The 16,170-nt window shown below is 42.9% G+C and overlaps 1 protein-coding gene and 1 pseudogene across 1 annotated transcript in view; one reads left to right on the top strand and one right to left on the bottom strand.

Moving 5' to 3' along the window:
- LOC126249389 (coiled-coil domain-containing protein 63) overlaps positions 1-16,170 on the top strand; it is a 465,360-nt gene that overhangs the window by 139,428 nt on the left and 309,762 nt on the right. The window contains exon 2 of the mRNA XM_049951042.1: positions 6,429-6,590. Coding sequence (XP_049806999.1) covers positions 6,442-6,590 — 149 coding nt within the window. The 5' untranslated portion in view covers positions 6,429-6,441. The remainder of the gene's footprint in view (positions 1-6,428; positions 6,591-16,170) is intronic.
- Positions 9,421-9,538, bottom strand: LOC126250566 (5S ribosomal RNA; annotated as a pseudogene).

A 16,170-nucleotide genomic window follows, 5' to 3' on the forward strand; every position in this document is an offset into this window, starting at 1 on the left:
TCCACTAAAACTATGTATATTACATTCTAGTGCCAAGTCGTTGAACATTCTCTACTTATACCATTACTTCGATGTCTTTGTCTGGGGTTAACCTTACATTCATGCGTTGTGACCTGTTGCCAGTCACATCATAAGTGTTGCTAAAGAGCAGTATTGCGGAATCACTTAACTGTGGCTCAGCAGATTGAAATAATTCCGATAGCCCATCACTGTCCTACTACTGGGGTGTTTACGCTGGCTGCATTTTCTGATCCAATAATCGAGGTATATGCTGCTGGTGTGGTGCAGTATACTCTAACAGCTGATCTGCTCTAAAGCAAATGTGGGATGATGGAGTGGTGTAGACAATAGAAAATGGAGCAACTGTGAGTCCTGGTTCAACATATCAGCTAGTGCTGACTCTCGTTCCACTGCACCAGAAAATGGCAATTGCACTGTTGCAGAAAAAGAGAAACTGTAGATATTCGCAAAAAAACAGAATATTTGAATGAATAATAATTAGAGACATGGATGTGTTATTACTTACTTACAAACTCTTTTTATTCCATCCGAAGGTAATGACTGAACCCAGATGGTCCTTCATGATGGGGATCCTTCGACTACAGTGTACAGACCTTGAATGATGAAACTTATGAATATTGCACTAGAGAGGGAAATAGGAGTTGGAGAGACGAGCCTGATTTTCTTGCCACTTTTGGGTCATCCTACTGGCTAGAGAGTGTTGTGGGAGGGGAGAGGTCAGGAGGAGGGAGAACTTGTTATTCCGCCATTTTTTAAATCCTCTTGGCCTAAGTCACTAGGGGAAGTGTGACCTTGATTTTGGGGCCATAACTGTGACAGCGGATGGATGAACTTCATTTTTATGCCACTTGTATGTCACATAGTTGACCTAGAGGCATCGGCAGCGAAAGGATGAGTCTTATCTTGACACATGATCGGTAGCAGGTTACATGCTGACGCTAAATATACCACACGCGATTGCCCAAGAAGTGGAGGTGGTGGGTGACCTGGAGATTAGATCATTATCTCGCCTCGTTCTCTCTTGTCCTCACTACTCCCTACGTCAATCACATGTGTCAATGGATTTCCAATTAGCGGTCCATATCGTTGCCACAGCAGTGTGCAAAACTTAACAACAAAAATAACTTCCGCGCGAAGTGTCACTTTCAGGTAACATAGCTGGATGAGTCTTGGACTGCATACAGTATACAGGGTGCCCCAGGAGGAATGGTCAATATTCAGGGATGTGAAATTAACGATCATTCGAATCAAAACAGTCCTGTAAACATGAGCTCTAAAGTACATACCTTAAGACCTATGAGCATTTGTTCTCTTCTATTCAACAATAGAACTGCATACTTTTCTTACCGCATCATGTGTCCACAACGCCACCACGCGGTATTTGATTTAGCCGTAGGTAGTGGTCATAATATTTAGGCTTGTCACCGCATATATTCAACATTTATACCATGGTTATCCATACCGAAAGGTTCTGTTCAGGATTTAATTAAAGAAGACATGGAGACGTGGAAATGGGAACGTATACAACAAAGGGAACTGCAGCTATTATTTATTACATGAAAGAGATCAAATAGTTCTACGTAATCGCTTGAGTCCTATTAACAAGATATATTATGAACAAAATGAATAATGTGCACTGAGATTTACTGGGACGGATCTGTAGTTTTCGTAAGAGGTACTGGAGAAGGTAGTAGCATCTGATTGTTGGCAGTAGCCACGTGCACGGCCCGTCCGTGATGGCACTCTCTTTCAAGTTAACGGCGGAAATCTTCTCCCATGGACTGACACGACACTTTTGATGGCACCCTATACGTGTGATGGGCGTATGTACGTTTCAGCGGGCAGTGCGCATCAAGATTTCAGGTTGGGAAACCTGATACAACCCTCATAATTCTTGAAGATGGTGCCAATACGTTCTTTGTAAGGAAAGCTTTCGAAATGCCGTGGCTGGAACTACTCTCAAAATATCCGGGCAACAATACACTACTAATTTCTTTTGTGTTACTATTTCTTGAAACCTAGTAGTCGGTAGAAATCGAAGTAATGTGCAAAACTATGGAAATTAGAATTTTGTGCCGCTCCATTTGTGATGATTATTTTCAAAGCTTATTTTTAAAATCAGATTTTTTTATGTTTATTTTGGTAACTTCTTCAACATGCAGTACTAACAAATTCATTTCTCTCGTTGACATACGGAGGGTGGAAAATTCATATGGTACTTCCTTACCACAAAAATGTGTTCTCATAAGGCCAACATATCTGCTTTAGGGAAATATGATACCCTCTGATTTTATTCGTAGCGTTGATGTAGTGTGCCACCCAGAGGGGTGGAGGTTTTAATACGAACACTAAATTCAGATGAAAGTTATCTGTGATTTTTTTTTGACATCATCATCATTAGTGTTCTTTTTAAATGCAGGTTTTCACATGGTAAAACTTCATGCTCTCCTGTTTTATGCCATTTTCTTCAAGTCCGTGTAATTCCGTTTTTCTTTATGTTGTCTGTCATCTTGTATCGCCTCCTTCCTTTCAATCTACGCCAACAAACTAGACCTTCCAAAGATTCTATTAGGCAGCACACCTGTCTCAACGAATGTCCCATCCAGTCCTTCTTCCTTTCTGTTATGACCTGCAGCAGTCTTCCTCTCTCGCTGACACTTTCCACTACTCCATCGCTCCTCACTTTCTCAATCCAGTTTATCCTCTCCATCCTCCTCTACATCCACATTTCAAATTCCTCTGGCCATTTTTCATCCTCTCTCCTCATTGTTCATATTTCTGCCTCATGAAGTGCCACACTCAAAACAAAACTCTTTCTAGGACTGATGACCTCAGAAGTTCAGTACCATAGTGCTCAGAGCCATTTGAACCAAAACTCTTTCTAAGCCTTTTCCTCAGACCTTAATCTCAATTGCCACATAATAGTCTTCTCTTTTTGTTGAATGCCTCCTTCCCTATATCAGTGCGAGTTTTCACCTCCTGATGACGTCTTAGTTCTTCAGTGACCGTACTTCCAAGGTATTTAAATGCCCTTACTTTGATAGTAATAATTTGGACTGTCTTAATATTTTTCAGTCTCCTTTATTTTTTGTGTTCGATAAGTAATTCATTAATTAATATGTTCAAAATGTTGCAGAATGGTTTGCTAATAAGAAAAGTCGGAAATCACATAATATTAATAATCAGACACAGACTTATTTGTGGGTGATGTTAATTTTAATGTAATTCCTCTCAATGTATAACTAATAATGTTCACCAATTCGGCGGAGAACATTAAATGCTTTACTTGGAGTAGTGGAGGACGCCATGATCGCTGGGATTCCTATGATGCTGTGACGGGAAGTACTTGATGCGTAACAACAGCCAGATAATGGCAAGCTAGCAGATCTTTAGAGTTCCTTCAGAACTTGTAAAAGTAATCTAGTTTTTTTTAAAGGAACTTCCATTCAGTATGGCAATAGAAAACTCTGCCACTCATTGTTCTGGACTCTTTTCTTGCTGAAGTCTAGTCTTTAAACACCAAGCAACAGGATCGCCCGTCTCGGTTTTAGCGGTTTTCTGAAGCAGTCAACACGTAACACCCCCTTCATGGAGCCAGTGTCAAACACAGTGTTCTCATGCTAGGCGTTACTTTGCCGACAGCCTGGCTTTATCAAGGGAACATACCAATGTCATCGTGTAAAATTGTGAATATTGCGGTATTTGATATTGGACTGTTTGAATGCAGCAGTGATGGTGAATGTGAAAAAGTGGTTTCAGTCAGATGTGCATCTTGTTCTGTCCATTTTGTTCCGACCACTTCATTGAGATCCCACACCTTTACTGTGAAGACTGAATAGTTGTGCAACACTATGAGATCAGTAGAAAAAGTTCATTGTTCAGTTATCATATTTTTTTTTTTTTGGAAAAGCGAAAAATAGCAATAAGTCACGCCATTGAAATGTGTGTCTTTTTTATGCTGTTATACCGATATTTTGTTTCTTCGTGTTACTGAAGCCCCTCTATTAGAGCTTACTCAGATGGTCATTCAAATGTTTCTCTTGGTATTGTATTGTATGTTAAACGGGGACCTAGAAACTACCGAGAGGCGCCGTCCCCGCCGCAACCGCAATGGTCCACAACCCCACGGCGACTGCCACAATCCACTTCACCCCTCCGCCGCCCCATACCGAACCCAGGGTTATTGTGCGGTTCGGCCCCCTGTGGACCCCCCAGGGAACGTCTCACACCAGACGAGTGTAATCCCTATGTTTGCGTGGTAGAGTAATGGTGGTGTACGCGTCCGTGGAGTACTAGTTTGCGCAGCAATCGCCGACATAGTGTAACTGAGGCGGAATAAGGGGAACCAGCCGGCATTCGCCGAGGTGGATGGAAAATCACCTAAAACCATCCACAGACAGGCCGGTCCACTGGACCTCGACACAAATCCGCCGGGAGCATTCGTGCCGGGGACCAGGCGCTCCTTCCCGCCCGGAAAGCCGTGCGTTAGACCGCACGGCCTACCGGGCGGGCTCTCTCGTGGTAAGATGCGCAGTGTTCCGTCCGGATGGTTCATACCACTGCTTTTAGCATAAGAAATGTATTACATTTTCGAGCGGTTTTGAGCGTTCTAGGTCACGCACTTTCCTTGTGAGAGCTTTGGTGCTTCAAAATGGTTCAAATGGCTCTGAGCACTATGGGACTCAACTGCTGAGGTCATTAGTCCCCTAGAACTTAGAACTAGTTAAACCTAACTAACCTAGGGACATCACAAACATCCATGCCCGAGGCAGGATTCGAACCTGCGACCGTAGCGGTCTTGCGGTTCCAGACTGCAGCGCCTTTAACCGCACGGCCACTTCGGCCGGCGCTTTGGTGCTCCGAAGAGTAATAAGGTCTCTAGCGTGTAGCGTTACGATAACCTTTTGCAAGATGTAAATTAATTTATCATTTTTAGTGATCGTAAGACGAGCCCGCAGGTTTCTAGGCTACAAAAACACATCGAAATGCTGTACCGACCGAGTTGGCGCAGTGGTTAGTACACTGGACTCGCATTCGGGAGGACGACGGTACAGTCTCGCATCCGGCCATTCTGATTTAGGTTTTCAGTGATTTCACCTAAATCGCTTCAGGAAAATACCGGGTTGGTTCCTTTGAAAGAGCACGGCCGACTTCCTTACCTAGTCCGATGAGACCGAAAACCTCGCTGTTTGGTCTCCTCTATCAAATCAAATCAAAACATCCGAAATGCTGCCGTCTACTATATAGGTAACACGCCAGCATGTAATACTACCATTTCTAAAATTCCTATCTTGCGCATCTCAGCGCTACAGTGCCTTTCGAAGTATCAAGATATGTTATTTCGAAAACTTCTTTTAATTGATGTTTTTGTTCACCAGTGTAACCTGATAACTAGTATTAGTGCAGTCTTTTTCTCTGATTTCAGTTCAGATTTTTTGGTTTTGGTTAAGTATATGTAAATGTGCGTAATACATTTGAATCATCTAGTCCAATTTAGAATCATTCCTGTGTTATAGCTGTAGTATGGTCTTCCCTGTTCACCAGCATCACTATGATTAGTCTTGTTAATGAATGAATTTAGCAGCTCTTGTAAGGAAGCTCGACTGTGATGCTTCCAAGGCTACACGAAAGGGGATTCTTTCGTTGGATTTCCTTTGTGAGAGAAAGTAGAGGACTCGTCATACGTACCAACAAAAAACAACCAAATCTTTCATAGCGGTAACTGAAACAGTTTAGTTTGTTCTACCTTCTGTGACTGTTTTCCGTAAGTATTCCTTTCGAGGATAATTTTCTGAGTGACGTACTTTCCATGAAGCTTCACGTCTTTGCTTCATTACTGAATCTTTATTCCGTGCAAAAATCTTAAGTAAATCTTCAAGACTCCCATTGTAGTGCTGTGTACCACAGATTATGACAGGAAAAAGACTAAACGTTAATATCTGCTTTTTCTGAAACTACTGTTTTTTGCTTCACACAGGAGTAAATATTTTACTTACACACACACACACACACACACACACACACACATTTGTTATTCAACATTGTAGCGCACTTCCAATAACCGGAATATAGAGTTTCAAGTGCAACCATTCATCTGATATGTACAATATTAATAACATTAATGTACGTCACACTACGGAATGCAGTAAAAGGAAGAGTAGGAATTTGTGTGTGTGTGTGTGTGTGTGTGTGTGTGTGTGTGTGTGTGTGTGTGCGTGCGTGCGTGCGTACGTGTCTCTGCTGCTAAACTGGACAACAGGTACAGAGGTACAGTAGGATAAGCCTTATTTATCGCTATGAGATGTAATTGTGCTCGCTTGCCTCACATTGATTTTGGGTCAGGATAACTGCCTGCAGGAGATGCCTTGCAGTGGACCTACTAAGACAAAAGTTCGTACTATTTTCAGCTCTTTCTGCTCAATGGCTCGTAAAAATGCGTCTCATGAAGACCTCGATATGGATCAAATGGCGGAGGCGGAGCTCACTCGGCTGCAGAGGCAATATCGCATTATGGAAGGCGACCGCGAGGCCTACTCCCAGGAAACGAGATTGCTGCTGCAGAAGCAGAGGTACGTCGTCACGTTTAGCACTTATACCTTAGCAAGAGATAAGGACTACAGATGCTTAGGGAGGCTTGCCGTCTTAACTGAATACTCTGTTACGTTGCTTTTCTTTCCTGTATTTGTAGTAACCATACATCTGCACAGTGGCGCTTGTTTAATACTGCTTATTTAATTTTAGTGTATTGTCGTAGTCTGTCACAATTTTTCATTTAACTTGCTACGCTAAGTATTTAATGATTAATCTTTCATTTTGCTTCTATCTATTTTGATTTTGGTAACTGAACCCATCCAAGTGTGTGTATGTATGTATGTATGTAAGTTCTACATTTCCTCGTGGATCATGGGATCGATTTCAATCAAACTCGGTACACATATGACTTACTGTCTGGAAAGAACCGCTGGGGGCGGGGGTATGAACCACCTACCTCGCAAAGGAATAGAGGTGGGAGTTAAAAAAGTACCGTAGCTTACGACGCTTAAGTGGCAATACTATACTCATACTTTACACGTAATTTCAAACCTTTACGAGATTTTTCTCCCTGACACCCTTTACAAAATCAGTAAAGAAACAAATTTATCGCTTACTACATTTTTGCTGTTTATGCTGTAAAACTGTCGCACCAGGCATGACGTTTTAATTTATTACTTCTTTACTACTGACTTTATTCGCAACACGTGTTGCAGACAGTATTCACACATACCACTGAATGTACCTGAAAAAATATATGGTTGTACGACACATACTGCAGTTCAGGAAGAGGCATACGAGAAAGACAGGCTGTGTCATGTACACCATAGCACGTGGCACTTCAGGTCTTACGAGTGCCAACAGCAGTCTCCAGCGAGTAGTGAATAACTATTTCAGACGAGTTTAATGACTATTTACTACGCGTATAATGCATTCAAGCTCTCGATAGCACACGGCAAAGTTAAGACCTTTAGTGGGTACCTTCTCAATTACATATTCATTTCCCGTGGACCCTACACAAAGCCGAACGTTCTAGAAGCGTGGCAGACAAACTGCCTAGGGTGACTTTCGTTTGGAGCTCGTACTTTTCATGGGCCCAGGTGAGATGCATGAAAAACTGCCACATCATGCATAACTTTTTAATTTATTACATCTTTACTACTAACTCTATGCGAAACACATTTCGCATACAGTACGCAAACATATCATGCAGCCGGCCGCGGTGGCCGAGCAGTTCTAAGAACTTCAGTCTGGAACCGCGCGACTGTTACGGTCGCAGGTTAGAATCCTGCCTCGGGCATGGATGTGTGTGATGTCCTTAGGTTAGTTAGGTTTAAGTAGTTCTAAGTTCTAGGGGACTGATGACCTCAGATGCTAAGTCCCATAGTGGTCAGAGCCATTTTTTGAACATATCATGCGATTAACCTGCAAAATTATGTCGTTGTACAACACGTAGTTCAGGAGATATGTCATAAACATCCAGGCTGCGTGGAAAAGAAACTGCAGGGCTAAATTCTTTAGAGATATAGGTGATATATATGTACAAATATGAGTGCAATACGTTAAATATATGTGCTTATGTGGCCAGATCCGTGGATAAAAGCTTCTCCTAAACCCTTGAACCGAATTCAACCAAACTTGGTACACAATTACTTACTTTCTAGAAAGAAATACTGTGGGATGGGGGGTGGGGAATAAGAACCAGCACCCCCCTGTTTGGGCGGGGGGGATGATAGTGTGGAGAGAGTAGGAGAGGAAGAAATAGACAAACAGTGAGGTGGAAAGAGGAAATCGACACACACAGAAGGGAGGAGGAGATGGTCAGAGTGAGAGGGAACGAGAAATTTACAGTGAAAGGGAAGAGGGGTAGATAGATAGGGTGAGGTTGAAAGAGGAGATGGACAGAGAAAGGAAAGAAGACGAGATACGCACAGAGAGGGATGGGGAGAAGCAGATGTACAGCGGGTGGGGGAGGAATAGATAGGCAGGGAGAGGGGTAGGAGGAGGTGGGCGGATAGATGGTCAGAAGGAGATGGAGAAGGAGAGGGGCAGGAGGGGATGGAGAGGGGACAGGAGGACAGGGACAGAAAGACAAGAAAGGAGTAGGTGGAAGGGAGAGAAGGCGAAGAAAGAGGTGGCCTAACAGATCACGTAGCCGAGCAACGCGGGTACTCAGCTGCTAGTATGATAAATGCGAACACTGTGTAGTAACCAGAAATACACAAACAGAATAACAAGTCTAGAACACGAACTATCCATCTGCTTCTATAAACGAAGGCCATAAATGGGTTTTCCGGTTATTGGGCTAATGTTGCCAGTATCATAAGTAGTCGAATAACAGCAAAGTGGAGTCATTCAGAGACATCAGGAGCGATAGCGAACTTTTTGCTTGAGAATCGTCAGTTTCTCACAGTGGTGTGGGCCGGGCAAATGCCCAGTGGGCATGACATTGATAAATAGGCATTTGCCCAGCAATTTGACCAAAACAGCTATAAATGCCCAAAATCTGGGCATTTATAAGAAAAAATACTTTTTAAAGTTTTTACTGCTAGAATGTATAATTTACCAGTCAAAATAAGGGATGGGAGGATATTCCCAATATTAAAAGTTAGTAATGGTTTAGACTTAAACCTACACATATCTTCATTAACTAAACGAAACTCCGCCCCAACAGGCCATGAAGGCCCAACGGTACCGACTGACCGCCGTGTCATCCTGAGCCCACAGTCGTCACTGGATGCGGATATGGAAGGGCATGTGGTCAGCACACCGTTCTCCCGGCCGTATGTCAGTTAACAAGATCGGAACCGCTACTTGTCAAGTAAGTAGCTCCACAGTTTGCCTCACAAGGGCTGAGTGCACCCCGCTGGCCAACAGCGCTCGGTAGACCGGATGGTCACCCATCGAAGTGCTAGCCCAGCCCGACAGCGCTTAAGTTCGGTGGTCTGCCGGGAACCGGTGTTACCACTGCGGCAAGGCCGTTAGCTACACGTATCTTCATTGAATTTACTTATTTACTTACTTTTTATTAGCATTCCAACTTGGTCCCAAGAAAGATCGCATATTGCTGACAGCTGTTTGTCATTTGTCCTTTTCCTTTTTACCAAGTCTATTCTTCACTCTCTCTCTCTCTCTCTCTCGCTCACACACACACACACACACACACAGTCACACACACACACACACACATACACACTGCGTTGAACAGCTGTGTCGTGATAAGTTGGTATATAAAAAAAGATATTGTCCTTAGGTCATCGCTTTGAATTGTAGCACACCTTGTAATTCGTGGAAAATCTCTGAATGTTACTGAAGAACGATTATTGATAACAAAATTGTTACTGAAAGTATTAGACACCTGGCATGTGTTTCCTGATGATAAATGTATTCTTAAACGTTAAACTGTTTACAGTGAAAAAAAAACTGCTTTACTGTCAGATGTAGCGCCATCTGAGACAGATTGTAATTTTCTGCTCTCCTTCTTTCTTTATCTACTTCCGTACGATTGCACTGCTGTGATGGTAAAATGAGAACACTAACATAAAAAATATTTAATAACAAAGAGTCGATGCTCAAGACACAGGAATCGTTGGATCTACATACTGGTTAGTTCCTAGGGAATCGGCGATTCTTGCATCCCCAATTGAAATCATTATCAATAAATGTTTTATTGTATTCCAGTTATTTTAAGTAAATATTAATGCTATTGCTGTTAGTGCAAATAGTAGATGAAATTTTGAGTGAGAAACTAGCGTCCTCTCGACAGCAATCTCCAGAAGAAAAGTTATTCTTATTGAAATTTCGAGCTTTAAAGGAATTCGGTGTATCTTCTGGCCACCTTGCAGCTAATCTCCCTGATCCAGTAATACAGGGTCTTAACCTGAAGCCTATCGGGGTGCCTGATGCAGTAAGGTTTGTGGCACGGCAAAGAACACTGGACTAGATGTTACGCAGGCTAGAGAGTGCTTGACTGATTCAGGGACAAACAAAGAATTTAGCCCAGGCAATTGGTTTGGGAAACAGCGGCTCCTCACCTTCAGGAAGATAAAAATCGTTGTGTAAATCTTTTATTGTGTTGGGGAGGTCTAAGAGGAACTTGTGAATTGGAGGAAGTTGCAATAAAAATTCTGGGCTTGCCAGTCACATCTGCTGCTAAAGAGCGTTTCTTCAGCGCTTAAAAGAAAAAGGAACAGATTCACATCGGGGACAGCTGCTAAACTAACCTAACTCTCCTATGACGAAGTTGATAAATGGAACAGGTACACGACCTAAGCCTGTTGATTCCCCCCCCCCCCACAAAAAAAAACATAATGAACAGTCCAACAAAAACAAAATGGAAGGGAACCCAGTAGTCAGCGAGGAATCAGAGTCAGGAGAATATGAGGCAGAGTCGAAACTTCACGATTCTTCTTCAGCTTATGAAGAACAAGAAACTGACTGAAAATAATGTTTTAAATGTTTTTGCAGCAGCATAGTACAAGTAAAATACTACCTACAGGCTACCTACTTGATGTAAAATACATTTTATTTAAAAAATTATTTTTAACTTTAGTGTTATTTTCTTTTTTTAGTATGTAGTACCCCAAGAACTGACCTCATCAAAGATGTAAAAATTTATGCTTATAGTGCACTTTGTTTCCCCTAATAACTCTCCCCTAATTCTGAAGCATCTTTTTCAGCTTGTTAAACCAACCACTAAAGAAGCAGTGTTGCAAAACACCATTTCCAATACAAAATATCAGCTTAAATTTTCTGAATAAGTGCCACTTATCGATTAATCTTTAAAATACATTAATTCTAGGGTATTTGTGAATTTTGGGCCTTTGCCCAGGGATTTACCCCGGGCATTTGAACCAATTTATAAATGCCGAGGCATTTTACCCCAATAGATTCTCATTGCAGTAAGTTGTTTTTGTATGTTATTCAGTGAAGTGAAAACACATTTTCACGGACTTCACATTATACGAGGGCGTGCTGAAAAGTAATGCATTCAAACTTTGTTATTCTGTTCTCAATATCGTTTGAGGTACTACATCATATGCATATTGCTCTTTCGGCTTTCCCACTTCGCTGAGGCAACTTGCAACCCTGCACCGATAGAGCACTCCAACCGTGACGTGTAACATAGCGGTGTGTAACGTAAGTATGTCAGTGCGTGGGAAACAGCCTGCTGTAAACTCTCAGAAAACTGAAAGCACGAATACGAAGAGTTCGTCCAAACATGGACTCTCTCCTTCATAGTGACAATGCCAGACCAAAAACGAACGCTGCGACATCTGCAACATCTCACACTTTGGATTTACGCCATCGATTACCCTCCATACAGTTCCGACTTGGCCTCATCCGTTTTTCAGCTGTTTCCAAAATTGAAAGAACACTTTGATACTGATGAAGCGGTGAAAGCAGAGATAAATTAGTGGTTCCATCAACATAGTCAACCATTCTACAGTGACTGTATGAACAAACTGGTCTCTCATTGGGAGCATTGTGTTCGTCACCAGGGTAACTATTTTGAGAATCAAATGGACAGAAATGAAGAATAAAACAGTAGAATGTTATTAAGGTTTTTTTAATACAAAAACTTCAAGAATTTCCAAATAAAATAATTGGGAGTCATTAATTTTCAGCACCCTGTCTTATAATCCGTGACATTTACTTTAATAATATGACAAGAATGTAGTAAGTGATTTGTCCTTAAATACTGAGTAGAGATTCACGTATTTATATTAGAGTAAACCCTTAACTGAAGGAGCTTTACGCACATATTCAATCGAAAAACGTGAAAGTATACACGGAAATACCCGGTGACAGCTGAAATATGGTTCCGCCACAGATGCAGTGTTTTTCCTATGACAGAAGAAGATTGAAGGAAGGAAGGGAGATTGGATTTACCGTGCCGCCGACATCGAGATAATTAGAGACGGAGCACAAGTACGGATTGCGTCAAGGATGGGGAAGGAAATCGGCGCTGCCCTTTCAAAGGAACCATAAGCGAATGACTTACTCTGAAAACATCCTATAGTGTCAAGATATGGTAATTTATAGGGAACAGGTGTTTTGCAAGTATAACGAGCCAATTCTGAGCACTGAAGGGATCCCTCATTATGGTTCGTAGCCTTTGATGGATGCCAATATTAGATGAGGTAGTCTCATTCGGGCCCTTATTATACGCCTTTAGGCTTCTAATACTTTACACTTCACAGCGGTTGAGCCAAACCGCCATCTACCATCATCAAAGAAAAGTAACTAAGGATTCTGAATTACCTTGCTTCTCCCAGAGGGACAGTTGAGAAAGCATTGCACTTTGCTGCGTCGATTTTCAAACCTTCTCCCGCAAAAGCATACAGCAAATGCAGTTGCAAGAGCTGGCTGCTGGACCATAGAAGTTTATTGCAGTAAGACAGATCAGTCCGCTCAGCCGAAAAGCTCATAACCGCTTACCTTCCTGAGGAAGAATAAAAATAGTAAGAGAGAGATTCTGTGGTTTCATTAATTACTGCATTAAAAATCAACAAACAGAGAGGGTAGGGGAGGTGGATAATTGGTCAGGGCGGGAAAATAGGCCATTATATTTTTTTCTCTGGACAGTATTTATGCCTGCCGAGAAGAGGACGGAATAATTCTAATTTACATCCCTATTTTTTTAGTGAGTTTGTCAGAGGAGGCCTATTATGTTATTTTTTGGTAAAAACTCTTCTGATTTTCAACTGTCTGATGTAAGGAAAGTCTTTTATATTTTTCTCGGTATCTCACTTATACTTAGATTAATACTTTTCCACCGCATCAAAGTTCAAACAACCACTTTTGGCCTACAAATATAGTTCTTTGTCGTTTTTCGGTTTGTAAGATACCCACGTGAACCACTACATGGTGTGCACTCAGGAAAAGTGGTCCCAATACTCGTCGGGAAATGTGTAAAAGGTGTTTGTCCCAGCAAGAGTTATGACTTCCATGTAGCACGTGTAATACTAACGATAAGATTGACTCCCAAATCATTTTATATAGAGAGATATCATTGGACATTATATCCCACTGTCACGATTTTGAATTAATTAAACGACTATTTAAAACTGCCGTTGTTCTGTCATATTTGACCTAATACAAAAATACGGCTGAAAACTGTTGCTTAGTAGTGTTTCAGGCACTAGCGCATCAAGATGCCTAGAAAATATATAGGAAAAACAGACATGACATGCTGCTGTGCATAGGCACTGGCCACGTAACACCACCACGCTCCTCCCCCCCCCCCTCCCCCCTCTCCCAGGCAGAGAATAGTGGCCACTATATAATCCTTTAGAAAAACGCATGTTGTTCCCAAACATATTTTCTTTTGCATCTACAAGTATGTGCTATGGTACCTTATGACATGTAGCTTCAAAATGTGTAGGCGGCAAGCAAGTGATAGTTCAATTTCCCTTAGAGTGAACATTATACCATGCCTTCTCCTATCTCTGTGTGAGTCCATGGCAGAACTTAATTGAGCGGCTAGTTACACTTCTGGGGGAAAGATATGCATAAAAATGCTACTGCAGAACATGCATACATAAACATCCTGGTGAATAAAAAAATGGTTCAAATGGCTCTGAGCACTATGGGACTTAACTTCTGAGGTCATCAGTCCCCTAGGACTTAGAACTACTTAAACCTAACTAACCTAGGGTCATCACACACATCCATGCCCGAGGCAGGATTCGAACCTGCGACCGCAGCGGTCGCGCGGTTCGAGGCTGTAGCGCCTAGAACCGCTCGGCCACTCCGGTCGGCCCTGGTGGGTAGCCTAGTACACGCATCAAAAGCAGTTTTGCATCACCTATGTTCCGCGAGTTCCGGAACCTGTACAGAAAATTGGAATAGAGATCACCATAAACATCATTTCCGCCCTTTTTATTGCTCATGAAAACTGGTGGTCCAGATTGCTGTACACACCGATAGCCGGCCGGAGTGGCCGAGCGGTTCTAGGCGCTACAGTCTGGAACCACGCGACCGCTACGGTCGCAGGTTCGAATCCTGCCTCGGGCATGCATGTGTCTGATGTCCTTAGGTTAGTTAGGTTTAAGTAGTTCTAAGTTCTAGGGGACTGATGACCTCAGAACTTAAGTCCCATAGTGCTCAGAGCCATTTGAACCAGTTTTTTACACATCGATACCTCTAATACCCAGTAGCACGTCCTCTTGCATTGATGCATGCCTGTATTCGTCGTGGCATACTATCCACAAGTTCATCAAGGCACTGTTGATCCATACTGTCCCACTCCTAAACGGCGATTCGGAGTAGAACCCTCAGTGTGGTTGGTGGGTCACGTCGTCCATAAACAGCCCTTTTCAAGCTATCCCAGGCATGTTCGATAGGGTTCATGTCTGGAAAACATGCTGGCCACTCTAGGAGAGCGATGTCGTTATCCTGAAAGAAGTCATTCACAAGATGTGCACGATGGGGGCGCGAATTGTCGTCCATGAACACAAATGCCTCATCAATATGGTGCCGATATAGTTGCATTATCGGTCGGAGGATGGGATTCACGTATCGTACAGCCGTTACGGCGCCTTAGATGACCGCTAGCGGCGTACGTCGGCCCAACATAATGCCACGCCAAAACATCAGGGAACCTCCACCTTTCTGCACTTGCTGGACAGTATGTCTAAGGCGTTCAGCGGGTAGCCTCCAAACACGTCGCCGACGATTGTCTGGTTGAAGGCATATGCGACACTCATTGGCGAAAGAACGTGATGCCAATCCGGAGCGGTCCATTCGGCATGTTGTTGGGCCCATCTGTACCACGCTGCATCGTCTCGTGGTTTGCAAAGGTGGACGTCGTCATGGACGTCGGGAGTGAAGTTGCGCATCCAGCAGCCTATTGGGCACAGTTTGAATCGTAACACGTCGTCCTGTGGCTGCACGAAAAGCATTATTCAACATGGTGGCATTGCTGTCACGTTTGCTCGGAGCCATAATCCGTAGGTAGCGGTCATCCCCTGCAGCAGTATCCCTTGGGCGGCCTGAGCGAGGAATGGCATCGATAGTTCCTGTCTCTCTGTATATCCTCCATGTCCGAACAACATCGCTTTGGTTCACTCTGAGACTCCTGGACACTTCCCTTGTTGAGAGCCCTTCCTGGCACAAAGTAACAATGTGGACGTGATCGAACCGCGGTATTGACCGTCTAGGCATGGGGAATTACAGACGACACGAGCCATGTACCTTCTTCCTGGTGGAATGACTGGAACTGATGGGCTGTCGGACCTCCTCAGTCTAATAGGCGCTGCTCATGCATGGTTGTTTATATGTTGGGGCGGGTTTAGTGACATCTCTGAACAGTCAAAGGGACTTTGTCTATGATACAATATCCACAGTCAACGTCTATCTTCATGAGTTCTGGGAACCAGGGTGGTGCAAAACTTTTTGACGTGTGTACATGGCATCTGACAACCACTGCTTAGTAATATATTGTGTCATGGTAGTACGCCACAACGAATAGCCACATAGGAATTTAAATTTTGTAGTAGATAGCTACAAACAAGGATAAATAAATGTTCTATCTCTAAGTAGCACCTCAGCTGTTGTAAACATGTGTCAAATTTAGATTAGAGGAGTCTCGTAGCCAAGACATTGCGGAGATGT

The sequence above is a fragment of the Schistocerca nitens genome, chromosome 3 (genome assembly GCF_023898315.1).
Source record: "Schistocerca nitens isolate TAMUIC-IGC-003100 chromosome 3, iqSchNite1.1, whole genome shotgun sequence".
In the NCBI taxonomy this organism is placed as follows: Eukaryota; Metazoa; Arthropoda; class Insecta; order Orthoptera; family Acrididae; genus Schistocerca; species Schistocerca nitens.